At 43.0% G+C, this 27,339-nt stretch overlaps 1 protein-coding gene across 6 annotated transcripts; it reads left to right on the top strand.

Moving 5' to 3' along the window:
* The first annotated feature begins 4,324 nt into the window (after positions 1-4,324).
* LOC106563022 (protein PRR14L) lies at positions 4,325-25,122 on the top strand. Of its 6 annotated transcripts, none has more exons than XM_045689917.1 (6): positions 4,325-4,454; positions 14,232-14,617; positions 14,704-14,764; positions 15,040-15,369; positions 15,630-17,603; positions 20,591-20,798. In XM_045689917.1, exons 2-5 carry the CDS (start codon positions 14,240-14,242, stop codon positions 17,399-17,401), a joined length of 2,541 nt encoding a protein of 846 aa, XP_045545873.1. In that variant the 5' UTR covers positions 4,325-4,454; positions 14,232-14,239; the 3' UTR covers positions 17,402-17,603; positions 20,591-20,798. The 6 variants fall into 6 exon arrangements, with proteins under 6 accessions (XP_045545873.1, XP_045545872.1, XP_013983692.2 ...); XM_045689916.1 differs by having other exon boundaries at positions 4,328-4,690; XM_014128217.2 differs by having other exon boundaries at positions 4,328-4,690; positions 20,588-20,747.
* Positions 25,123-27,339: the final 2,217 nt, after the last annotated feature.

The raw sequence follows: 27,339 nt of genomic DNA, 5'->3' as shown, positions 1-27,339 counted from the left end.
CTGTACTGTTTGATTTCAGTGCAGCCTTCGATATTATTGACCATAACCTGTTGTTGAGAACTTGTGTTATGGCTTTTTAACATCTGCCATATCATGGATTCAGAGCTACAGTATATCTAATAGAACTCTGATGGTTTTCTTTAATGGAAGATTCTCTAATGTCAAACATGTAGTGTGGTGTACCGCAGGGCAGCTCTCTAGGCGCTCTACTCTTTTCTATTTTTATCAATGACCTGCCAAAGCATGTGTTTCCATGTATGCCGATGATTAAACCATATACAAATCAACAACCACAGCTAATGAAGTCATTGAAACCCTTAACAAAGAATTGCAGTCTGATTTGGAAAGGGTGACCAGTAACAAACTGGTCCTGAACATCTCTAAAACTAAGAGCATTGTATTTGGTACAACTTATTTCCTAAGTTCTAGACCTTAGCTGAATCTGGTAATGAATGGTGTGGCTGTTGAACAAGTTGAGGAGACTAAATTACTTGGTGTTACCTTCGATTATAAACTGTCATGGTCAAAACATATAGATTCAATGGTTGTAAAGATGGCGAGAGGTCTTTCCGTAATTAAGAGATGCTCTGCTTTTTGGACACCACACTCCACAAAGCAAGTCCTGCAGGCTCAATTTGATCTTATCTTGATTATTGTCCAATCATTTGGTCAAGTGCTGCAAAGAAAGACCTAGTTAAATTGCAGCTGGTGCAGAACAGAGTGGCACGTCTTGCTCTTCATTGTAATCAGAGGGCTAATATTAATACTATGCATACCAGTTTCTCTTGGCTGAGAGTTGAGGAAAGGCTGACTGCTTCACTTCTTTTTATAAGGAACATTGTGTTGGAAATTGCAAATTGTTTGCATAGTCAACTTACACACAGTTCTGAAACACGCTTACCCCACCAGACATGCCACCAGGGGTCTTTTCACAGTCCCCAGGTCCAGAACAAATGCAAGGAAATGTACAGGATTATACAGAGCCTTGAGTGCATGGAACTCCCTTACATCTTATATTACGCAAGTGAACAGCAAACCTGGTTTCAAAATACAAATAAAGCAACACCTAACGACACAACGCCTCTCACCCATGTGATCTACTTGTTGTGTGTATGTTTATTTTATTTATTTATTTAGCCTTTATTTAACTAGGCAAGTCAGTTAAGAACAAATTCTTATTTACAATAAGAAGAAGACAGTGGCCTCCATCATTCTTAAATGGAAGAAGTTTGGAACCACCAATGCTCCTAGAGCTGGCCGCCTGGCCAAATTGAGCAATCAGGGGAGAAGGGCCTTGGTCAGGGAGGTGACCAAGAACCCGATGGTCTCTCTGACAGAGCTCCAGAGTTCCTCTGTGGAGATGGTTGTCCTTCTGGAAGGTTCTCCCATCTCTGCTGTACTCCACCAATCAGGCCTTTATGGTAGAGTGGCAAGACAGAAGCCACTCCTCAGTAAAAGGCACATGACAGCCCGCTTGGAGTTTGCCAAAAAACACCTAAGGGAGACTCAGACCATAAGAAACAAGATTCTCTGGTCTGATGAAACCAACATTGAACTCTTTGGCCGGAATGCCAAGCGTCACATCTGGAGTAAACCTGGCACCATCCCTACGGTGAAGCATGGTGGTGGGAGCATCATGCTGTGGGGATGTTTTTCAGCAGCAGGGACTGGGAGACTAGTCAGGATCGAGGGAAAGAATAATGGAGCAAAGTATAGAGATACTTGATAATAACCTGCTCCAGATTGCCCAGGACCTCAGATTGGGGCAAAGGTTCACCTTCCAACAGGACAACAATCCTAAACACACAGCCAAGACAATGCAGGGGTGGCTTTGGGACCAGTATCTGAATGCCCTTGAGTGGCCTAGCCAAAGCCCGGACTTGAACCCGATCGAACATCTCTGGAGAGACCTGAAAATAGCTGTGCAGCGACGCTCCCCATCCAACCTGACAGAGCTTGAGAGGATCTGCAGAGAAGAAGGTGTGTCAAGCTTGTAGTGTTATACCCAAGAAGACTCAAGACTGTAAACGCTGCCAAAGGTGCTTCAACAAAGTACTGAGGAAAGGGTCTGAATACTTATATAAATGTGATTCTTCATTTATTCATTTTTTTTGCTTTGTCATCATGGGGTATTGTGTGTAGATTGATGAGGGGAAAAAACAAACAATCGAATCTATTTTAGAATGAGGCTGTAACAAAATGTGGAAAACGTCAAGGGGTCTGAATACTTTCCGAATGTACTGTATGTGTAACTGATAGATGCACTCACGCACGCACGCACACACACACACTACATATTACTTTTTTTAAATGTATGTAAATTGTAGTCTTTTTTTGTCTGGCTTTTTCGTAATGTGTCAGACCCCAATAAGACTAGCTGTCGCTATTGGTGTTGTGTAACGGGGATCATAATTAATAAAAATCGAATCCAAAACATATCAAACACTCACAAACTGAAATCATATGTGTACATTATACAATCAATTAGTGAGAGAGCCTCAAATATCACATGTATTTGTATATACAGTATTTACTGTACACATGGTTGACAGTTGAGCCTCCCACAATGCAGGTGATGGCTGCAGGATTAAGTTGGTGAAGAGCAACTGCAAAACCTTACAGTTGACTACAGTCAAAACGTCATGACCTTTGAACACATGATTTTTGAACAGGTAATGCAGTCGACATGTAAATCTGACAATTTTTGCCCCAGAATGCTACACACTTTGAAAGGTGGTGACCAACGACGGTCAACAACTTGACAAAAGAGAACGCGGCCTTTGGCTAATAAAATGTTGACTTATTTTATTCTAATAAAAGTTTTGCAATGGTTAGGTTGTTATGAATGCACTGATATAAGTGTGTAACCTGTACAAGTGTGTTGTGAAAATGGAAATGTGGTTTTTGCAAATCCCTCTCTGCCTGAGACACCCTCAGAGAGTGGGGTCACGGCCAGGGATTAGCAATTATTGATGGCGACCCTGGCGCAGTTAGGTTTAAGAGTCATGCTCAAGGGCAGTTCGACAGATTTTTCATCTAGTCTGCTTGGGAATTCAAACTAGCAACCTGTTGTTTATTGGGCCAAAGATCTAGCCGCTAGCCTAACTGCCGCCCCATAAGGCTAACAGACGCTATCATGGCACAGTTACAAAGAGGAGTCCTCTATCAATCTGTTGTTCTCATGCTTTTCTGCCCTCTCATTGGCTAGAATGGTCCCACCTGATCTCTCCTCCTCCGCCTGCATTCCATCTTTGAGGACATGCATTTCCATTGTGAGAGCGGTCACTTGACTATCTTGTCAATATAATAGACAATCAAGAAAAAGTTGCATTCACTGCTCTGACGTTGCATGCACGTCATCGTCCTCAACTGACAGATTGCTATAACATACTGTGATTAGCTGATACATAAAATACATATCCAGGCATTGTAAGATCTGGTAGGCGTCAGCGACACATGGTCAACGCTCGGGGAAAGAAACGCGCCCAATATGCTGTGTGCAGTAAACAGCCAAACAATAAAAAATCTGCCAAACACCAAAACAAACAAAAACGTCACACAATTCCGGCACAATATTTGCGTGAACTGTTTCGACTGGGAAGCATGCGACTGCCTTAATACTTAAGCTAATGGAGTTTTCCCATTTTGAACCATCTCATGTGTCTCAGAAGGTACAAATTCCGCCTTCCGAAGAGCAAATCAAGAGCACCTATAGGCCTACCACTGGCCAATTAGATAGCTCAGATAATCGTGTCTGCGATTTAAGTTTCACCATCAGCTGGAAGACTGTATCCCTTTTCGTCCAGTCAGCGGAGGGAGGATGAGCTGAGAGAGAGCCTAACCATCAATTCAGTAAAATAAAAACGTTAATTATTTCAATTTATGCCTCACAAGTAATACAACAAATGATATATTACCAGTGTAATCATATACCCCACGTTTTGAAATATTATTTAATAATGGTCTGAGAACAACATTGGCAGGGCAATTCAATAATAGCCAATATGCAATGATAATGTATTGAGCCTATAGCCTACTGAACAAACCTAGATCATGGCTACATAACTGTTTTTAATAGGTTAACGTTGCATCGGCTTATGCTTTTTAAAACGTTTTTTTTTTTTTTTAAATCTGAGCTGTAGATCTTGGCCTGCATTTTGACTCACGGCTCAAAAATGATTAGTGGCCACTGGGCCACATTATTAGGCAAACTGCTTATGCCTACTGTATTTACGTTAATATCTTGGTAACCCATAATGCAATGTCTCATCGATGCACCAATAGGAGTTGAGTACGCCTAGCCCGTTGTTCTCCGCCAATGGCTGAGTCGTTCGTAAGGAAGTTAGAATCCAATCCTGTCAATTGTCTCGCCCTGATCCGAGACTAATTTAGTTATTTTTTCGTAAAGAAATATGTATTTCTTGCCAACAAACATTGCCAAATACCGGTATAAGGTAATCTAGATATATTAAACAGACTTCTTGAACTGGCTTATAAGGGGGTCGGTTCTGAAATGTAATAACCTGCCTTTCTCCTGTCCGACAAGATCCGCTTCCACCGTATGCGCAGCGGTTAGCGAACTAATGAAGTCTTTACGGGACGGAACAGCAAACTGGACTTTTATCTAGGAATTTGTAGGGCACACTTGATAACGCCAAATATTCACAGCGGGCGCAGAGCTCCGGCCGAGGTAGGGTATAATTACAATTTTCTAAACCTGCCGGCTAAAATGCTTGAACAGAGCGAGAGGCGTGTAGCACGTGCCCTTCCACATCGTTTTGATCGCATTGTGAACCAGAATCTGTGTTTACAGGAGACATTGAATATGGCGATTCTCCATTTTTCGGTTGCGTGTAACTTTTTATCTACACCTTTTTTAGAACCACATATTGGCCGTGGCAGCAATAATAACGATAGTTGCACAGAGTAACTCCATTCTTTGGTAAGTACAAAATGTAATGTGACATTATTCAACTTGAAAGCTGGTGAATGCCAAGTTGAATGGCTGCTTACTGGGTTTAAAGGATAATCGCCATATTCAACGTCTCATGTAAACCCAGATTCTGGTTAAACTAATTTCTAGCTATAATATACAAAGTGTAGCCAGTCGTACTATTATAGAGTGATAAACTATTCAGTGTTTCAACAATTGTATCGTTTCAGTAGACTAGCTATTATGTGCGTAACCCACATTTAGACACCGTTTTATTCATTATTAAATGTATAAATTAACCGGGTCTATCGGTACCTCTTCACTGAACACGATAGAGGGGGGCGAGGGTACATGAACAGGGTGGGATCATAGAGAATGATAGAGGCCAAAAGGCTGTTTTAGCAAGGGCAGTGCCATTGTGGGCTTCCACCATTTTAATGTAGTCAACTGGGTGGGACTTTAAACTTTATGGGTTGATCCCTCCTGATCACCCTGTTGGAGTCATGTGCAACCGGGTCATCAGGATGGGTCAGACAATCGTGAAGATAATTGACTACTTAAAAATTGATCTGCCAGTGCACTCAGAGATGGCATAAAAGGAACTATATGGGGATGCTTTCTCCATCATTCTCTATGGGTGGGACCAAAGTTGGGTAAAGCTGAACGTTATGCAAATACTCCATGACATGACATCCGAGCGCTATTGACCAATCAAAGTTATAGCTTCCAGGCCTTACTGAATTTACTGTTGATACCTAGCATGACCTATTATGCTTGCTAACTTGTTAGAACCTACATGAGGGCAATGCTAGCATGGTTATCCACATTTTTGCTAATAGTTAACATGATATGTACCAGCCAAGATCCGTAGAGCACGTTTGGGGCGATGAAACAACATTGTCCCATTTATTTTTTTCCAATGAGCGAAGTGGGCGGGGGGACGGTTGGGCGACGCAAGCACAGCCCCTCGCGGAGTTGCAGTCACGTGGGCCGTACTGGGATACGGATTCAAAAGTCCCTCAATCGGCCATAGGTGCCCATACAAATTAGCCCCAAGGTTGCCTTGTTCATTCTCTTAAATGAAATACCATGACTGTTTTCTTATTAGCTGGGAATGTTTGAAATGTCTGATAAAACATACTTTGGTGGTGTCATTATTAAACTATGGAAAGGGGATACCTAGTCAGTTGTACAACCTGAATGCATTCAACTGAAATGGGTCTTCTGCATTTAACCCAACCCATCTGAATCAGAGAGGTGCGGGGGGCTGCCTTAATCGACATCCACGTCTTTGGCGCCCGGGGAACAGTGGGTTTACGGTCTTTCTCAGATGCAGAACGACAGATTTTTACCTTGTCAGCTCAGGGATTCAATCCAGCAAACTACTACATTCCCCTTGAGAAAATATACCTTTTTGTGTGCAAGGTTTGCTATTAGCGTGCTAACACTCATTAAGACCGACAGGTAGAATAGTTAGCCATCGCTAGTATTCACTGGTTGAAGTAACTTTTGAGTGTAATGGAGTTGACTGGTGACTATGACAGGAATATATGTCATTCACAACATTTTGATGGGAGCAATGATCCAGTTCTAATACAAAAGAAATGTAAACTATGTGTGTCGTTATTTCTTAGTGCTAGGTATCAACTGCCAATCCAGTAGGGGCTGTAGTGAGCTTCAATTGGTCAAGCGTGCCGCAATGAATGTGGTATATTCGCATAAAGATTGCCCCCCCACCCCATCTTAGGTCCGGTCCTGTTCACGCTCCCTCGCCCCTATGTCCACATGGCAAAGTGACTTTTTCAACTAAATTCACACAAGTGGGGACGAGTGTGGTACGGAAGCAATATTTTATCATTGAAATCACTGCAGCCAAGCCTAATTCTATATAGTTTGCTTGCTAGAGGGCAGCTACGGGCGCCCCTGTTTCTGCGGTTATGGTTCCAGGAACTGGCATGGCTACTCATTTTTAGCATACAAATTTCAACAGCATTCTGGTTATGGTGGTTCCAAACGTTGGAATAGCTACAAAAATCTCAGGTATTGAACCATTCATTCAAAAGATGAAAAATCCCTTTACAAAAACTGTGCGATATATGGGAAAAGAGTAAACATACATACCAGAGTTACTGGGGGCAAACAAATAACTCATCCAATACAGCATTGCAGTCTGTAACGTTAACTCACAGAGCAGATACAAGTCAAGTGATCCAGTGGAGGCTCCTCAGAGGAGGAAGGGAAGGACTATGTTTGGGCACTATGTATATACCGGGGTATTTGGAAATGGCCACGGGATGGTTTTTCAAAAGTCAATATCACTGAAACTTAAGTTTTCAATACGTTTTAATATTTGTTGAAATTCAAGTAAATAACTGCAGTCAACTTGTGCTTAGGAGATAAAGCAGATTGTGTTCTTATTTCACCTGTCACATTTTACATGATGAATCTTACTTAGTTCCCCAGCACAGTTGAGCCAGTCATGTGTTTGTTTTAAATAGCAGAAGAGGAGAAAGCGGGAGCAGGTGAGTCCAGCTGTGTATTTACAAGGGTTGCGTTTTTATATTGAAAGTCAAGTGTTTTGCTTCAATAGAGTGATCAGGGAAGTACAGCTATAGTTTTCCTTCACAGAAAATACATTAGTGCAACACATTCGGCAGAAAATAGCTTAATTTTCATCAGATGACAGAAGTGCAACGCTATTTGGCTGGCAGCCACACAAGTAAATTAACTTAAAATGAAAAAGCAAGGTCTTTTTTGCAAAAATGATTCATGGCCATCATTATTTCTAATGTTTAGGCCTATCATCGAAAGAAGGTAGCCAGCTACATTTCCTAATGTTTTGCTTAAAGTTAATCTAGCATTTTAGCGGAGAAAAATAGGCTGGCTACACAAGAAAAGTACTGCAGAAAATAAACCACACCGGTCGGAGAACTGTGTGCTGATAGAATGCCCATTAGTGAATTTTCATCTGAGTGGAAAAGTGCAACTGAAGCACAAAATTGGTATGACGCCCAGCCGAAATTACAAAAATAACCATTTTAGATATGCATTTATAAAATGCAGCAAGATATTTCTTGTGGGTTATCTTTTTATCCTGTGTGAAAAAACGCAGAATTATGCGTTAACACGACCCCTAGTTTAACTTGCTATCTAAGTAAGTGTCTGAATTAATAAGGTGACGGCGAATCATATTGTGTTAGCTTTCTGCCATGTTTGAGAAGTCAAAATTGGTTATTTGTACAGCTGCCACTGTTATCTTGATTTCCTTGTGTTTTGTCTCTTTACATTTTTTTATTTTATTTAACTAGGCAAGTCCTCTCCTCCCCTCAGTTCTCAGCCCATCGGCTCATCCCCCCTCTTCTCCTAGCAGGCAGGTCTGTTGCCCTAGTGACTCCAGACTCCACACAGACACAACATGTAGACATACTGCTGAAGAGACAGTACTGCATGTGTCAAAACTTTGCTCATTTGCACAATGTCTCTCGTTCACATTCACTTGTAAATGTCCAAACTCACCAAAAACGACATTCGGTAGCGCCTACCTAAATGTATAACTTTATGAGCTGGATTGCCTGTCTGCAATTTGTTTATTTTCCTTTGCGCTCGCATATTTAGTTTGCAGCCTCTGGAAATTAGCTATTACTTGTACTAATTTTGTTAGCATTCAGGTAATGGGCTTTTTTGCATTTTTTGGCGCATGTGTACTAAGCCAGTAATACCGTAGATCCGAAGTTGAGAGAAGGACGGTAATGACTATGAAAATCTGGATACTGCCCAACCCCTAAGAACGACCATCCTACTCAGTTTTTTATATATTTTTTTATAGTGAAACATTAAATTGTCCAGAAAAAATATCTAGATCCTCTGAGGCTGTGGAGGGATCCAAGTTGTGTATTTAAAAGAACCTGAATCATCAGCGTACAATGACGCCTTAGTTTTTTAGCCCTGGATTTCTTGCCCCTTGATATTGTTGGATCTGATTCATTTTTGTAAAGATTTTTAATAGCTAACATTTCGATTGCCATAACAAATAGATATGCCGATAATGGACATCCTTTGTTTTACTCCTCTTTACAGTTTAATACTTCCTAAGAAGTAGCCATTATTTTCTATTTTACACCTAGGATTACTATACGTAACTTTCACCAAATGTGATTCAGGCATTTATATATAAATTCCAGTCGTACTATATCAAAAGCCTTTTTCAAAGTCAGCTATGAATACTTGGCCTGGTTTCCCAGATTTTTCATAGTGTTCTATTGTTTCCAGTACTTGTAATTTTTTTAATCTCCAATGTATTGTCCAAGTGAATCCAGGTGAAAGCTATGATCCCTTGATGTCACGTGTGTGTGCCAATCAGAGGGTGAATGGGCAAGACAAAAGATTTAAGGGGCTAATCCTTAAGAGATTAAGTGCCTTTGAACAGGGTATGGTAGTAGGTCCCGTGTGGCTCAGTTGGTAGAGCATGGTGTTTGCAACGCCAGGGTTGTGGGTTCGATATAATATAATTAAACACAGAAATACAAGCCGTTGGTCATTAATATGGTCAAATCCGGAAACTATAATTTTGAAAACAAAACGTTTAATCTTTCAGTGAAATACGGAACCGTTCCGTCTTAATTTTGAATGGCAGTGCTGAAAGTCAAATCAAATGTATTTCTATAGCCTTGTTACATCAGCTAAAGCAACAGACAAGCTCAATAGCCTACATACAGTGCATTCAGAAAGTATTCAGACCACTTGACTTTTTCAATATTTTGTTACGTTACAGCCTTATTCTAAAATTGATTAAATAAAAAATGTTACTCAAATCTACACACAATACCCCATAATGACAAAGCAACAGTTTTTTATTAATTGTTGCAACTTTTTATTTTTTTTATTTTACAGAAATATGACATTTAGATAAGTAATCAGTCTTCTTGGGTATGGCACTATAAGCATGGCACACCTATATTTGGGGAGTGTCTCCCATTCTTCTCTGTAGATCCTATCAAGCTCTGTCAGGTTGGATGGGGAGCATTGCTGCACAGCTATTTTCAGGTGTCTCCAGACACAGCGCAAACTGGCACTAACCAGAATAGAAAGAGGAGTGGGAGGCCCCGGTGCACATCTGAGCAAGAGGACAATTAGCCTTTTAAAATTATAAACTTGGATTAGCTAACACAACGTGCCTTTGGAACACAGGAGTGATGGTTGCTGATAATAGGCCTATGTAGATATTCCATAAAAAATCTGCCGTTTCCAGCTACAATAGTAATTTACAACGTTAACGATATCTACACTGTATTTTGATGGACAAAAAATTGCCTTTTCTTTCAAAACAAGGACATTTCTAAGTGACCCCAAACTTTTGAACGGTAGTGTAGGTAGAGTTAGTGACAATGCATAGATGATAAACCGAGCATAGCAGCGTTGTAAAAGAAGGGGGGTGCAGTGCAAATAGTCTGCGTAGCCATTTCATTAGGTGTTCAGGAGTCTTATGGCTTGGGGGTAGAATCTGTTAAGTATTTTGGACCAAGACTTGGCACTCCAGTACCGCTTGCTGTGCGGTAGCAGAGAGAACCGTCTATGACTAGGGTGGCTAGAGTCTGACAATTTTTAGGGCCTTCCTCTGACACCGCCTGGTATATAGGTCCTGGATGGCAGGAAGCTTGGCCCCAGTGACGTACTGGGCCATACTCACAACCCTCTGTAGTGCCTTGAGGCTGAGCAGTTGCCATATCAGGCAGTGATGCATCCAGTCAGAATGCTCTCGATGGTGCAGCTGTATAACTTTTTGAGAATCTGGGGGCCCATGCCAGATCTTTTCAGTCTCCTGAGGGGAATAGGCTTTGTCGTGCCCTCTTTACGACTGTCTTAGTGTGTTTGGCCCATGAAAGTTTGTTGGTGATGTGGACACCACAGAACTTGAAGCTCTCAACCTTTTCCACTACAGCCCGATGAGAATGGGGGCGTGCTCGCCCCCTCCTTTTCCTGTAGTCCACAATCATCTCATTTTGTCTTGATCACGTTGAGGGAGAGGTTGTTGCCCTTGCACCATACGGTCAGGTCTCTGACTTCCCCTATAGGCTGTCACATCGTTGTCAGTGATCAGGCCTACCACTGTTGTGTCGTGTCTTTGGGGGTACCATTAAACTGAAGATATGTTTATCAATTAGCTCCCTGTAATTATTATCACGCGATTAAACTGATTAATCGTTTAATTGTAATTAACTAGGAGATCGGGGCACCAAGGAGAATATTCAGATTACAAAGCTATAATTTTCCTAATATAACTTTCCTGTACTATAATATTCTATTCTATTATAGTATAGGCCGATTATCTTCTGGTTTAAATGGTGTATTTTACCTTTAGTCCAGTCTCATTCCAAACGTCGTAAATTGTTGTATCTGCACGAACCCAGTCTTTACTAAAATCATCCATACATCAATTGTCTTAAAATCATTTATTTACTAAACTAAGTAATTAACAGAAAAACATACAAACAGTAATTATCGTCACAAAGGATTGGTATAGTAATATGCGCTAATGGCTAACAGGCATGGCTGGTCTGTTAGACAATGGGTCATAAACGGTCAGCTGAGAAGTTACACAGAGTTCATTAATATTAACAATTGACGGCTCACTCATTCGGGAACAATTGCAATCAATATATATTTACGCTCAGTGTGTCGTCGTTCTTTGTTGGAGAGTTCGGTTCTGTTGGGAAGTTTTCTCCGCGTTCTCTCTCTCTCTCGGTTAGAATGGATCTTTCAGAGCGACATTCATTAATGTCGTCATAGAATGGTTGTTTCGTTGGTCTTCGCGTTCGATGATATAATTTACTTAGCTGCAGACTAATAATTAATATCAAAGACTTGTTCTTATTCTGTCGGTATCAATAGTCTAAAAGTTAACCACGTGGTATGGTTCACTTTCAGTAGAGGAATTGGATGGTAAAACCTATTGGCCATGGAGTCGAGGCCTGGTCTGGGGAAATGTAAATCAGGGGGTGTTTTATAGTGCCCATAGAACAGGCTTGTCAAATGACGCCTGGTCCTGTATGTGTCCCTGGGGGCGGGCCGATGACTGAGCTAGACTTGGTTACAGAAATACAATTCTATCACATTACATCAGTACATAGCATCTCAATGTCTTACAAAAGCTTTATCATTATTAATACATTCTATACAACCATTATGATGCAAGTCTCAAGCTGATGCTATTATATAAACAGTTTTATGGTAATATGGCTATATTGTCTCTTCTGAGTATCACAAAATTGTACCAAGCGGATCAGTTCGTAGCTGGATTCTTCACCAATCTTCCATACCTTCTCCCAAACACACATGTCGCTCGGTTCTTCAATCCTATGAGTTGGAAGAATTTCCTTTGTCTCTCTATGAAACATGTGGTAGGAGATTCTCCTCTTAGGGTTTTTGCAACCCTTTCACACAGGGACTGGGTGGGGGGAAGGTAGGTTGGGAAATGGTACAAAGGGGAGGGGGTCAACTGTCCTCCCTGTACCAAAAGAGGCCAACGTCATGACAGTTGTGTCATCGGCAAGCTTAATGATGATGTTGGAGTCGTGCCTGGCTGTGCAGTCATGAGTGAACAGGGAGTACAGGAGTGGACTGAGCACCCACCCTAGGGGCCCCTGTGCTGAGGATCAGTGTGGTGGCTGTGTTGTTACCTACCCTTACCAGTTGGGGGCGGCCCGACAGGATCCAGTTGCAGAGGAAGGTGTTTAGTCCCAGGGTCCTTAGCTTAGGGATGAGCTTCGAGGGCACTATGGTGTCTCTGTACTTTTCTCCGTTGATGCCAAGTTTCCTCCCGATGTGACAATTGACATTCAGGCCAAAGAGTTCAGCATTGGTTTCATCAGACCAGAGAATCTTGTTTCTCATGGTCTGAGAGTCCTTTAGGTGCCTTTTGGGAAAACTCCAAGCGTTCTGTCATGAGCCTTTTACTGGGGAGTGGCTTCCGTCTGGCAACTCTACCATAAAGGCCTGATTTGGTGGAGTGTTACAAAGATGGTTGTCCTTCTGGATGGTTCTCCCAGCTCCACAGAGGAGCTCTGTCAGATTGACCAATGGGTTCTTGGTCACCTCCCTGAGGCCCTTCTCCCCCGATTGCTCAGTTTGGCTGGGCGGCCAGCTCTAGGAAGAGTCTTGGTGGTTCCAAACTTCTTCTATTTAAGAATGATGGAGGCCACTGTGTTCTTGGGAACCTTCAATGCTGCAGATATTTTTTGGTACCCTTCCCCAGATCTGTGCCTGAACACAATTCTGTCTCGGCGCTCAATGGCTAATTCCTTCAAATTCATGGCTTGGTTTTTGCTCTGACATGCACTGTCAAATGTGGGACCTTATATAGACACGTGTGTGTGCCTTTCCAAATCATGTCCAATCAATTTAATTTACCACAGGTGGACTCCAATCAAGTTGTAGAAACATCTCAAGGATGATCAATGGAAACAGGGTGCACCTGAGCTCAATTTTGAGTCCCATAGCAAAGGTTCTGAACCCTTACGAAAATAAGGTATTTTGGTTTTTAAATTTGATTACATTTGCAAAAATGTCCAAATTGTCATTATGGAGTATTGTGTGTAGATTGAGGGGGGAGGAAACTATTTTAGAATAAGGCTGTAACTATTTTAGAATAAGGCTGTAACATAAAATGTTGAAAAAGTCAAGCGGTATGAATACTTTCCAAGTGCACAATATAGTTGATTTTATTCAAACATAGGGTGTGTCTATATATGGAAAAATACATGTTTAAAAATTTGGACCAATTGATTGGTTGAAAGAACCGATGACTCTCGGTCGACCAAGATTCGGGGACAGCCCTAGCTTGTTATGTCTATACGTGACGGCGAGCTTCGTAGGGCTATTTATGTTTGGTGTCTGTTTTGGTCATGCTTGTATATTCAATCCGTCAAACCACAAAACATAGGTTGTGCGTGCAGCGAATCAGTTTACTTGTTGCAGCAATCAAGAATTATGTGTGGGGTAAGGTAACGATAGCTATATGAAGAGAATGTATCACACTGCTTTGGGCAATAATACTGAATTTATTTGGTATTGGCCACTAGGTTCCCTGCAAGAATAAGATTTAAATCTGATCTTATTTTAGACATTTTAAAATGTAGATGTATGACGTTTTGGATTACATGAAGTTGACTATCCAGCTATCATAATGTCTTAGACCAAGATATCTATCAACCATGCTGTATTGGCCATACAATTGTCTGAACTGGAATTTGACCCAGGTACCACTCTTGTCCCCTTTCTTCTCCCTGTACTGGTCTCTCAGCCCATGTGATGATGTTGTCATCTGTTCCGGCTGGTCCAAGAGGTGGTCAGCAGATACCCAGCACCATGTCGGTGGGTCTGGTGAATCCAATCCCCCCTCTTTCCCAGTTGTACCATGAACAACTGGCCACAGGGTGCAGAGAGACTAGCAAGGACCAGAAGACTGCTGCGGCGGGTGTAGGACCTCTGATGACCATGTCTCTCAGACCAGCAGAGAGCAAAGCTAGAGATGGTAATCTTGGGATGGACTCTGGTGGGAGAGAGCAACAGATCCCGGTGGAGCACAGGCAGAGCACTTTGGGCTCAGTCTCCAGTCTGAGAGGTCATGTCTATGGGACTGCTGGCTCTGCCGACTTCAGAAGGACAGAGAGACAAGTGTCAGACCAGGTGTGGAATGTGTGTCTTGTTTTTAGTGTATGATTATGTTTCTGCATGTGTGTGTCTTGTGTAAACTTGTGTGTTGACATTTTCAGGTCCAAGGCTTTCAAAGACCCGGCAACAAAGGCAATGTCTTGGTTAATCCAAAACAACTAGGTAATGTACCATTGTTGATATCAGTCTGTTATATAGAAACAGCAGTGATGACACTACATAGTACAGACATCAGATGAGTCAAGGAGGCGAATCAGTGAATCTAAGAATTTCATTTGAGCACTGCCAAGGTTTTAGAGATGCCGTTCCCATTTGGTCATTAGCCACCATGCCAAATCTCAAACAGTGCAACCAAATCCTTCAGCTACCCAAACCGCCTACCTCCCCAGTCCCCACGCAGCTTCTCACCTATCTGTGACTGTGTGTTCTGTACACAGAGCCTACCTCCAGAGCCTCAGCCAGGGCCTCGCCTCCGCTTCAAGCCAGCCCCCCTGGCCCTGCTCCTCCGGCCAGCCCCACAGGTGAGCAGCTGGGCATCCTGGAGCGCTGCCTGGCACCCCACCAGGCAGAGATGAAGCGGCTGCTGACGGGTGCCCTGGGCACCCTGTGCCAGCGGCTACAGGTGGTGGAGAGGAGGATGGAGGAGCTCTACGAGCAGGGAACAAAACATGGCAATAGCCTGGCCCTGCTCAACACCCAGGTGGGCCAGCTGGCGAGAAGGATGACCGCCACCACCAAACAGGACTTGTCACCTCTCCATGGTCTGGGTGAGTTGAGGCTGACGCGCTAAAGATTAGAAGGCACCACACTAAAAAGTGGGTGCATGCTCCCCTGTTACATTTTATAAAGTAATGTTTAATTGTTTTTAAGATGAGTGTGGATCATATCGATCGTTCGTTAAGTCATACTGACACACACAGGATATGAAAGGCTAGGTTGTTGTCTGTGTGCTAGATGCTGCTGTGTTTAAGTACTTGATTGAATATTTTGTTGGTGAGTAATGTTTTGGTTTCTTGTGTTGGTACAGGAAAGGAACCAAGAGCGCTGAGCGAAGAAAAGTTGGACTTCACCAAGCTATTACCACATGGTCCAAACCCTTCATGCAATATGGGCTGCTCTGGAACAGACAAGGGGAGCCTCACTGGATGTCAATGGAGGATGGCGACTACATTTTCACCTAGCCACAGTCCGGCCCGGCACTGTGACCACGATGAGGGATTAGGTGGGGAAATGAAAAAGACAGAGTCAGGACACTTCTTATCCTCTGTCGGAAAAGAGGCGGTCACAGAGGGGTGCATACAGGGAAACTACTCCCCCATGTCGGACTTTGAGGATCTGGACATGGAGCTGGCTGGCGAGAAGGGGCAGGACGCTCCCACCTGGTTGGTCAATTCTGCCCTGGTGGACACAGAGTCTAATGACAGCCAGGAAGTGACCCTTCTATCCCCTTGGAAGGCACAATCTGGGGACACTCAAGGGAACAGGAGAGGGAGTATGGAGACACATCCACACCCTCCTCATATACACGTCCCCACTCAATCACAAGGCCAATCCAAAAGCACTGAGGTCCCAACGTGTCCAATTCTAGGTAAGGGTCGGACTATGGCTGCATTTTCTGAGGTGGTCCAGTTGAGCCCTATAGGAGCTTGCTCTCTGTTGGCACATTCTGTTAAAGTCGTAGGCTCATCTAGGTACGAGCACACAGGCAGAATAGCTCCAACTGATTTCCAGCGAAGAATCACCAGCCCACCTCGCACTGACCACACGGCCTACACTCAGTCCTCCAAAGAGGCAGAGAAAGACCGGAAGCCTGAGAGGAAGACGCGGAACAAGAGGGAAGCAAAGGCACACCCGGTTGGTGAGTTCGACTCCACTGCCGCCATGTCCATCAAGGGTAGCTTCTCCGCCCAGGTACAGGATCAACCGCAGGCTGGTGTGGGCAGGGAGACAGCCGATGAGAAGCAGTGGAGTCAACAACACGAGAGGTTTGTGGAGAGTATAAGGGTGTCATACGGCAGACAAGAAAATCACTCTCTTAGATTAACCGTACCTACTAATCAGCAACACTCTCCATTGTGCCATGCCCAATTTAAATCTCCAGACCGACTATCATCATCACCATCAGGTTCAGTCTTTGTGCCGTATTCCTGGTTTCCACCCATGACTGGCTACATGGACCCTCAGAAGGGCAAACAAGCCCTCCTGCCATTCCACTCTACCAGCCCCTCTCTGGACACCTCCGTGGCCTCCAAGTTCCCCTCTCCCCGAAATGGCTCTTGTAAATCTCTCATCGTTGGTGTTCAATCCACCCACCATGAGTGCCAGACCCTCCTGCTCCAGCTGTCGAACACAGCCAACCACCTCATAGCTGCCAGCCCCTCTCCGGAGCTCCCCTCACCCCCGGATGGTGGTCAAAGCAGACGGGGGAACCTCCCGCACTTCTTCAACTCCAAGCTCAAGCGCCACTGGGATAAGGACCGGCCCTCCTGTAAGAAGCGGCAGCTAAAAGGTATTAGCAGCACTGGTGGCGCTCTAGCCATGACACTCCTGGAGCTGCAGGAGGAGACGTCGCAGCACCACTGGCAGCCACTGGTGATTCTAGGCAGCCCAGTCTTGCTTCTTTCCCCCCTGCAGCTGGCGTCCCTAGCCCAGACCTTCTCCCGCTGCTGCAGCAAACTCCTGAACGGAGACACCTCTACCCTGCAGCGTGGTCTCTCCCGCCTACTCCACGCCACTGGCCAGTTCCCCATGTCCCTCTTCAGCCAGATGGGCTTTTCTAAGATCTCCAAGGGGGTCTGAGCACTGTGCTGGCCGCCTCCTCCCCGACCTCCTTCCGCCACTGGTTCAGACACAAGCGCCCCGCTCCCCTCATGAGACTGTCGGCCACGGAGGTGAAGACTGTGGTGTGTCAGATCATGGAGTCGCGGAAGAAGTACATGCATCTTCCCCTGCTGCCCCTCAAGGACTACACTGGCCCTCCTGGCCTGGGCAATGACCACAGGTCAGTCTATAACGTGATCTTGACTTGTGAAAATGACGTGATGCTCTGAGATAATGAGGGATTTAGAGGTAGCGTTTGAAGAAACTCATCTGATTTCTTGTTTGTATTTGTAGTTATGCTCGGCCTTGTTGTCAGGATACTTCCTCTATCAGGAATTATATACTGGGTGGTTCGAGCCCTGAATGCTAATTGGCTGGTAGCCGTGGTATATCAGACTGTATACCACGGGTATGACAAAACATTTATTTTTACTGCTCTAATAACTTTGGTAACCAGTTTTATAATCGCATTAAGGCACCTTAGCCGTCAGTGGAGGCTGGTGACTTGAATAATTGAAGAGGATGGGAGACCCACGGTATAAGCGCCGAATGCACGGATACAACAAAATGTGTCAAAATCGGCAGACTAATTATTTTAACCTAAAGCATTTAATAAAGACGTTTATAGTACAATATTATGGGAAATGAGAGCAGTGATTGAATGAGGCATGAGTTGAGGTGTTCAGAGGTGTGACCAGTGCAGGACAGGATTTGACTTAGAAGACAAAAAACAATAACACAAGACACTACACTGTTAGACAAAAGAGCTAAGAATGAGTCTCAGCAAGGTAACATCATTGATGTGTAATGTGTTTTGTCTATGTGATTGACTCTACATACATGAGAGAAAATTGATAGGGGTACTCACTATTTGGAGGGGAAACATTCAATGTACCAGTGGATGAGCGGGCACATGAGATGTGGCTTCAGTTAATGTCAGGAAAAGTTGACAATGGTAGTGGAGTGGTCATCACCTCTTAAATCAGGGAACAGGAGGGGACTTGACTGTAAATACAAATAGCAGATACATTATTTTACAGCTGTGCCATTGTAGGTTTGGACAACGATTTGCTCTATGAAGTTAAACTCAGACGTCTCAAAATTCATAAAGTCAAACACAGATTACGCATCGCGCCCACTTGACAAATCAAAGTATCCCAAGAAACATTCCTGAATAAAGCCCTGATCATCCACATACCTGACGATAACTGAGTCCTGCAAGCAGACTGGTGGCACCATAGGTCCCACTGTCGTGGGGCAGTTTTTACCCCCTGGGGTTTTGCCTTATATGTTAACCTAAGTAGGAAAACTCTGGACCCTAATAAGGTACGACAGTGATTAATCAGTTGTAAAAAGGTTTTATATGGGCTATAATGGGACCCGTTTTTCCTAATCCGGTCACATTTACATTTAAGTCATTTAGCAGACGCTCTTATCCAGAGCGACTTACAAATTGGTTTTAAAAAACTCCTGAAAAAAATGTATGGCCCTGGGGAAGATGAAAACCCTGTCAAACTGCAGCTACCTTATATTTGTTCATATACATTATATTTAGACTAGATTAGGATGGGGGTTTTCTCTACCCAGACACATAGACAACAACTGATAGACAATAGAACTCACCAGGCTGAGCTTTATGCGTGTTTACATCATGCAGGCCTATGCAACTGTAGGCCTTATAAAAAACAGACTTAACATCTGTCATCACTATGTTGATTGATTAGTTCCAGTTAATCATTTTGGATTTAAAAAAACGCATAGGCAGACTAGCCAGCCCAATTTTGAATATAAACTAAATTTGATCACATTCATATTTTCTCCCTACACACAAATTGACTATAAATTTGCACACAATTGTCCCAGCGTCGTCCAGGTTTGGCCGGGGTAGGCCGTCATTGTAAATAAGAATTTGTTCTTAACTGACTTGCCTTGTTAAACAAAGGTTACATTTAAAAACCAAAAAATATAATTGCTAAACAGTGTATTTTAATCAATTATTTGGTGACATATGAATATATTAGTATAGTATTATTTTTTTGTTGTCTTTTTCTAAATTACATTTCACCGAGGAGGATGGTCCTTTCCTTCCTCCTCTGAGGAGCCTCTGTTAGCCGTGGTATATTGACCATATACAACACCCCCTCGGGCCTTATTGCTTAATTCTACCGCAGCAAGGTGATCAGCACATGCAACAAGCCACTCAGTATGATGAATGCCTGTTTTGTCTAGACGTGGGACAGTATTGAATCTCCATAAAATGCAGATCCACCACACAATGTAATAACGGATTGGATTAAATATCAATGTGGCCAGATTACACTGAGTGTACAAAACATTAGGTATTGGCTGCTCTTTCCATGACATCGACTGACCAGGTGAATGCTATGATCCTTTATTGATGTCACCTGTTAAATCCACTTCAATCAGTGTAGACGAGGGGATTTTTAAGCCTTGAGACAATTGTGACATGGATTGTGTATGTGTGCCATTCAGAGGGTGAATGGGCAAGACGAAAGTTTTGTGACTTTGAACAGGGTATGGTAGTAGATGCCAGGCGCACCGGTTTGTGTCAAGAACTGCAACGCTTCTGGGTTTTTCATGCTCAACAGTTTCCCGCGTGTATCAAGAATGGTCCACCACCCAAAGGACATCCAGCCAACTTGACACAACTGCACTGGAGTCAACATGGGCCAGCATCCCTGTGGAACGCTTTCGACACCTTGTAGAGTCCATGCCCCGATGAATTGAGGCTGCTGAAAAGGGAAGGGGGGGGGGGGTTCAAGTCAATATTAAGGTGTTTTTAATGTTTTGTACACTCTGTACATTGCATCCTTTACTTCTTTTGTCAGTGGCATCTGAAATATAAACACAATGTTGTAATCATAGCAGCGGGAAGATTTTGGGGGGTGGGGGTGCGGTGACTCTTTCGCCGACGGGGGGGGGTAGAATGTTTTTTTCCTACACCCACACTACAGGCTATATCATTGTTTAATTTTTGGATTGATTTTGTAATGAAGATTTTTAGTTAATTCCGATTTTTGAGCAGGTGCTTCAGCACACCTACTTCCCGTGGCTATGATTTGTAACGGTGCACAACCTATGAATTTGATCAAAAATACCTTTTCTAACAGTTGAACTGTTTTTCTCCTTCCTGTCCTGCCCCAGCAGCACATCTCTCACGTCTCAACCCACACAGCAATGTAGGGTCAGACTCACCCCAGAGCGGGCCCTTTCCAAACCCAGAACCAGCCATGGGCACAGCCCCAAGACCATGCGTCTGGATAACCTGCCTGAGCCTGTACCCAGTCTTGCCATCGCTACTGCCAACGTCAAATACCCAGGTCTGCATGGGCATGGCTGCAGCCCATCCAGAGAGGTGAGCCTGCCATATACAGTAACTGTACACATCCTACACTATACTCTTAGCCTGGGCTTTGTTTGGTTGTACTATACAAAGCCTTCTACTCAATATAGGTGTGGCTCTGATGCTATGTACTATCCTAACAATTTATTGGGACCATGCTCAACAAACATTCCAGCAGATTTTAGCGAAATCTCATTTGCAGTCTCTGCAGTCTAGCCCTGGTCCTAAGGGGGCTGGTGAATGCCGTGGGACAGTGGGAACACCATTTTGGTGTTGACTAATGAGGATGCTCATTTTTCTCCATGGAGAGGGATACATATCTTTTATTCCCTTTGAGCACCTCTTCCCTTGTTTTCGTACAAACGCTTGCAATCCAGTTAGTTGTACCTCTCCCATGTGACTTCCTTGCCATATTAAAATACAAATATTTTCCGGGTTCTGTGACCTTGTTCACTTTTTTCTTTCTGTGGCCCTGCAGGGAGGTCTGTATGAGGCGAATGTGGGGGCCCAGCCAGGCCAGCACTCCAAGAGGGTTTCCCAGATCCGCATTCGGAAGACTGTTCCCAAACCAGACAACAACCTCACGCCCATGGGCCTGCCCAAACCAAAGAGGTGAGGGGGAAACAGTAACTAACAAAACAACAGGATTATTGATTTTATAGGGGCTCGTGTGATCACACAGATTGCCAATAGTAAATACTTAAGTCAAGCTGGAAGATGCGTCTGAACAGGGCCGTTATGTCGAACTAGTAGTTTGATCAACTATCCTCCTGTGTCTCAACTGTGTTTCACATGTTTTTATTTGTGTGTACATTGCATCAGACTGAAGAAGAAGGAGTTCAGCTTGGAGGAGATTTACACCAACAAGAATTATAGATCACCCACTCCCAACAGGTCAGTCATCATTTTTATTATTCAAACTGTACCTTAAGTTGAGCATGACAACGCACAGTTTATTGAAACACTTTGTCAGTCAGTAGGCTGTTTTTAAATGGGCATATCTACTGTAGTCTATACCTCTCATCGCTGCCCAGAGATCTCCTCTTGCAGCCACCTTGGCTCATGATATTAGACCTGATGCTTGGCTTACTTTATACATACTTTATATGTACACGGTGGCCACATACACTGAGTGTACGAAACATTAGGAACACCTGTTTCAATTAGTCAAGGGCTTGGTGATTAGTTGACAAATTGAATCAGGTGTGCCATTTTAGGGCCACAACACGTACACTGAGTGTACAAAACATTAGGCGCAGCTTCTTAAAATTGAGTTTCACCCCCTTTTGCCCTCAGGACAGCCTCAATTTTTCAGGGCATGGACTCTACAAGGTGTCAAGCTTTCCTCATGGATGCTGGCCCCATGTTGACTCCAATTCTTCCCACAGTTGTGTCAAGTTGACTAGATGTCCTTTTGGTGGTGGACCATTCTTGATACACATGGGAAACTGTTGAGCATGAAAAACCCAGCAGCGTTACAGTTCTTGACACACTCAAACTTGCACCTGGCACCTACTACCATACCCTGTTCAAAGGCACTTAAATATTTTGTCTTGCACATACACCATTTTTGTCTCAAGGCTTAAAAAAACATTTAACCTGTCTCCTCTCCATCTGCACTGATTTGAAGTGGATTTAACAAGTGAGATCAATAAGGGATCATAGCTTTTACCTGGTCAGTCTGTCATGGAAATAGCAGGTGTTCCTAATGTTTTGTATTGCCCATATGTGTCGAAGGCACTGAAGAATCTCTTTGTCTTTCTCTCATTATGCTCAAAATACACATTTTACCCGTAATATTATTTTATTATATGGTTCATATTTTCTTTAGTATATGGTTTAATCATATTGTTTTCCCATACCAGGAGCCTAGAGACCATCTTTGAGGAGCCCAAGGAGAAGAACGGTTCGCTGGTCTGCATCGGCCACCAGAAGAGGAAGCGCGTGCTGGACTTCCAAGACTTCACACTGCCGCGCAAACGAAAAGCCAGAGCCAACCTGCTGCCCCTGCGCGTGAAGGGCCCCAGGGGCCGGGGCCGGAGGGGGAGGCCCGACGATTCCGACCTGGACATTATGCTCATCGAGAGGCTGAGCGAGCTGGAGGACTTCTTCACCTGCCAAGGCCTGGAGGACTGAGCAGTCCCTCAATACCCCCTCCTTCACAGCCAAATGCACAGTCTGTGTCCCAAATGGCACCCTGTTCAGCATATAGTGCTCTACTTTTGACCCAAGCCCACCGGGACAAACATAGTATAATTTGTGACATGCTACACATGCATTGCACACAGTTCCTCATTCTCAGTTTTTTAAAGTTTTGTTAGGTGTACTTGAAATACCCAGCCATTCACATTATTGCTTTATAACTGCTAGCATTTGAAGAGCTAGAAAAGAGCAAAGGCAAGCCGCGCCACTGGCCAGCCCAGGCGCATTTGTTATTGTTTTGAGGAAATGAGCATTCGGCATCATTTAAAATTAAATATATTTGAACATACTGTGCTGTTCTACTGCGCATACAGTGATGTCCGGGGGGGGCAGTGTTCGTTGTTTGAAGTATAGTATTGTAATATCGCAAACGGACATTGCAGCTTCACCGCTATGGATTCCAGCTTTAATGCATGCCTTAGTGGAAGTTTAACCTCAATCCCTCAATCCAGCAAAGATATGATTTTGTTGATAGACGATGAATAGTGGTTGAACAATAACTGTCTTCTTAGGAACTAATAATTGAAACGGAGAATGTGGAACACTGATACCTAAATGTGTGCGTTCGTTCACACACATGCACACACATGAAACTTTTGCATATGAACACTGTAGACTACACAAGCACATGGATAACAAGTTCACCAACCCATACCTGAGCACTTTCCTTCTTACCTTATTCAGACCATGTGACCTGTACTGGGAAAAACTCTGGGTTATAGATAAGACCCAGAATCTTTGTTGGTTAGGAAAAACTCTTGTCTTTAACCATTTTCCGTTGGATGGGGGTGTTTGAGGAGTTCAAGTTATGTGCACTGAGTGGTCCGTGCTTCGAGTGCAGTGAGAGTGTGGGCTGTGTGCCTGTAGTTATTTCCCTAATTCCTATTGCTGCTATACCCCCTACCTAGTACATTGCTAAATTATATTATAGATGTTATCTTAAAGTTCAGAACATACGTTTTATTTTTTAAACCACGTGATCCATAGTCATATTCGGTGCATTGGGAAAGTATTCAGACCCCTTCCCTTTTTCAATATTTTGTTACGTTACAACCTTATTTTAAAATGTATTAAATGTTTTTCATCACACATCTACACACAATACCCCATAATGACACAGAAAAAAACAGGTTTTTAGACATTTTTGGCAAAGTTATAAAATAAACTGCCTTAGATTGGAAGACTTAACCTGGTTGCCAGATCTGTTTATACTTCTAGCGTTGTCAAACCAAACAGTCTGGCCTTAGTGCAATCTCATTTTCACATTGCATAATGACTGTCAAGATACGTTTATGCTTTAGCAATATCCTTATCTGGGAACCAGGCTGTAACTATTTTTTTGTAGTGTTTGCGTACCACTTTTTGCATTTTGTTATGTCAGCATTTGTTATGAAACACTAATTTCAGGTGAATCATTTGAGTTTTTGAACTGTGGTCAGTCATCATTACATATCAGACAGGTCTTGGTGCGTATTGAAGTGGAAACGTTCAGCTCCGCAGCCACACACATTGACATAATCCTCTCTTGAATTGTTCAGCACAAAATGAAAGTGTCATTATCTGACAGTGATCTAATGGGGTTTGTATTTAACGGCCAAATAATACTGTTCATACTTTTCTTATGTTTTTTTAATTCATTTTCTTTTGTATGGTTACTTTCTAAGAGAGCCCTCATGTGGATTGCAATCATTGTTTGTATACTTTTCTGCTTCCCTGGACCTATTTGCCAGTAGCTTTTCTTGTGTGGCAGAAGTCTTCACTTATTGACGCCCCCCCCCCCCCCAAAAAGAGCCAGAGGCAGACCATGTGAAGTGTTCTATTGCACATTCTCTCCTGTCCTCTGACCTCTTTAGGCCAGAGACTGAATTGTAGAAACAAGTTCTTTTAATTTAGCTGTAGCAGAGGATTATTTGTGTTTACACTGGTGTGCAGTGTAAGAAGAGACACACTTTGGGATCCCATATGTCTGTGAAAATATGAATTTTATATTGTGTTTTTCATTAAATCCCTCGTATTCCTTATTTCATCCTCTGTTAAAAGGGATGGGTGCTTACTGCGGAAATGTATCTCAGACTGAAGGTTAGTATTGTCAATTATTGTAATATATTTTTATGAATAAAATGGTATTGAAATGTGTCGTTTCTTAGTTGGTTTAATGTGCTTAGAACTGATTTATTTGTTTGGCTGAAACCATTGCTCCGTTTGAGAAATCTAGAAGTGAGACCATTTCATCATGTATTGTAAGCAGTTTATGGACAAGGTATGACAGAAATCCATGCTTTACCTTGCTGCTGTTGTGGGACAAATCCAATGAAAATCAGTGGTCATATTAATCATATTAGCATTTTCACACGTCATGTCCAAAACATTCTAAAGTATGTTAAATTGATTGTGTAACTAAATTAAGTTACAAATCATAGATTTGGACATGAAGTGTGAAAATGCTAATATCCAGTGCCTTCAGAAAGTATTCAGACCCCTTGACCTTGTCAGGTTCTAAAATGTATTAAATAGGTTTTTTTCCTCATCAATTTACACACCATACCCCATAATGACAAAGTGAAAACTTTAAATGTTTGCTAATTTATAATAAAAAAAACACATTTACATAAGTGTTCAGACCCATTACCCAGTACTTTGTTGAAGCACCTTTGACAGCAATTATGGCCTCAGGTCTTCTTGGGTATGACGCTACAAGCTTGGCACCTGTATTTGGGGAGTTTCTCCCATTCTCTGTAGATCCTCTCAAGCTCTGTCAGGTTGGATGGGGAGTGTTGCTGCACAGCTATTTATCTCTCCACAGATGTTCGATCGGGTTCAAGTCCGGGCTCTGGCTGAGTGGCTGAGCCACTCAAAGACATTCAGAGACTTGTCCCAAAGCCACTCCTGCGTTGTCTTGGCTGTGTGCTTAGGGTCGTTGACCTGTTGGAGGGTGAACCTTCGCCCCAGTCTGAGGTCCTGAGTGCTCTGGAGCAGGATTTTATCAAGGATCTCTCTGTACTTTTCTCCGTTCATCTTTGCCTCAATCCTGACTAGTCTCCCAGTCCCTGCTGCTGAAAAACACCCCCACAGCATGATGCTGCCACCACCATGCTTCACTGCAAGAATGGTGCCAGGTTTACTCCAGACGTGACGCTTGGCATTGAGTTGAACCTTGGTTTCATCAGACCAGAGAATCTAGCCTTTTGGCAAACTCCCTGACCAAGACCCTTCTCCCCTGATTGCACAGTTTGGCCGGGTGGCCAGCTCTAGGAAGAGGCTTGGTGGTCCCCGGATCTGTGCCTCGACACAATCCTGTCTCGGAGCTCTACGGACAATTCCTTTGACCTTGTTGGGGTTTGTTCATTGTTCCTTGTCAATCATTGGTGAAATTAGCATTATGACTATCTTTAATTAAATCATTCAAAAACATTTATTAATGCAATTGCAGACAGAAGTTGACAACAGGAACATAACGCATGTTACCGAGTAAGTAATGCAAAATAGAAAAAGGTCCCAAGTTGCTTTTATTAAGCCCGAAGTCCAGCCTTAGTGATGTCACTGCCTACGTCATTACCTTTTACTCATGAGACCAAAACCATGCTTACACAGCTATATAAACAAGGCTTTTAGTGTTATCTAAAAGCTTAGCAGTAAATGTCCAACTTGATTTATAGTGGAACGTCTGACTAGTCTCCTCTCTTACACTCCCCTGCAGAGTTCTGTCTTCACAGTCACACATTTCTCAGACAGTTTCTTCATAAGAGGCAGAGAGCCTAGAAAAGTGCTGTGGAACAATATTAAACCTCATAATGTATATATATTGTTAATCTGTAGTCTAGGACCCTATAAATGTAAGGAGGGAGGGGTCTTATAACCCCTCCCCTTCTATTAATACAACATAAGCATAATCAATTATTCTAATACATCAAACATTTGGTACAGCCCCAATCATGACCCCTAGGTGAACCTCTAACAACCTTATGGCTTGGTTTTTGCTCTGACATGCATTGTAAATTGTGGGACCTTATATAGACAGGTGTGTGCATTTATAAATCATGTCCAATCAATTGAATCTACCACAGGTGGACTCCAATCAAGTTGTAGAAAATCTCAAGATGATCAATGGAAACAGGATGTAGCGAAATGCCTATGTTCCTAGCTCTAACAGTGCAGTAATACCTAACAATATACGCAAATCCCAAAAATGTGATGTCGGAGTCCGTAATATAAATGTATATGATTGTGTGTATAGTATATTAATAATAGAAAAGCTGTGTACAGCATTAGTTGTATAGGATGAGCCCTGTCTAGAATACAGTATATACATATGAAGTGGGTAAAACAGTATGAAGTGGTCACTTTAATGATA

This window comes from Salmo salar, chromosome ssa11 (genome assembly GCF_905237065.1).
Source record: "Salmo salar chromosome ssa11, Ssal_v3.1, whole genome shotgun sequence".
Lineage (NCBI taxonomy): Eukaryota > Metazoa > Chordata > Actinopteri > Salmoniformes > Salmonidae > Salmo > Salmo salar.
Note: the sequence above shows the minus strand (reverse complement) of the source record. Positions and strands in the feature narration are given on the sequence as shown.

Excerpts from the sequence above, each read along its gene's own strand:
- LOC106563022 (XM_045689917.1), top strand. The coding sequence starts at position 14,240 with ATGATGTTGTCATCTGTTCCGGCTGGTCCAAGAGGTGGTCAGCAGATA. Across the intron at positions 14,618-14,703 it reads AGAGACAAGTGTCAGACCAG|GTCCAAGGCTTTCAAAGACC; the intron begins GTGTGGAATGTG and ends TGACATTTTCAG. Across the intron at positions 14,765-15,039 it reads GGTTAATCCAAAACAACTAG|AGCCTACCTCCAGAGCCTCA; the intron begins GTAATGTACCAT and ends TTCTGTACACAG.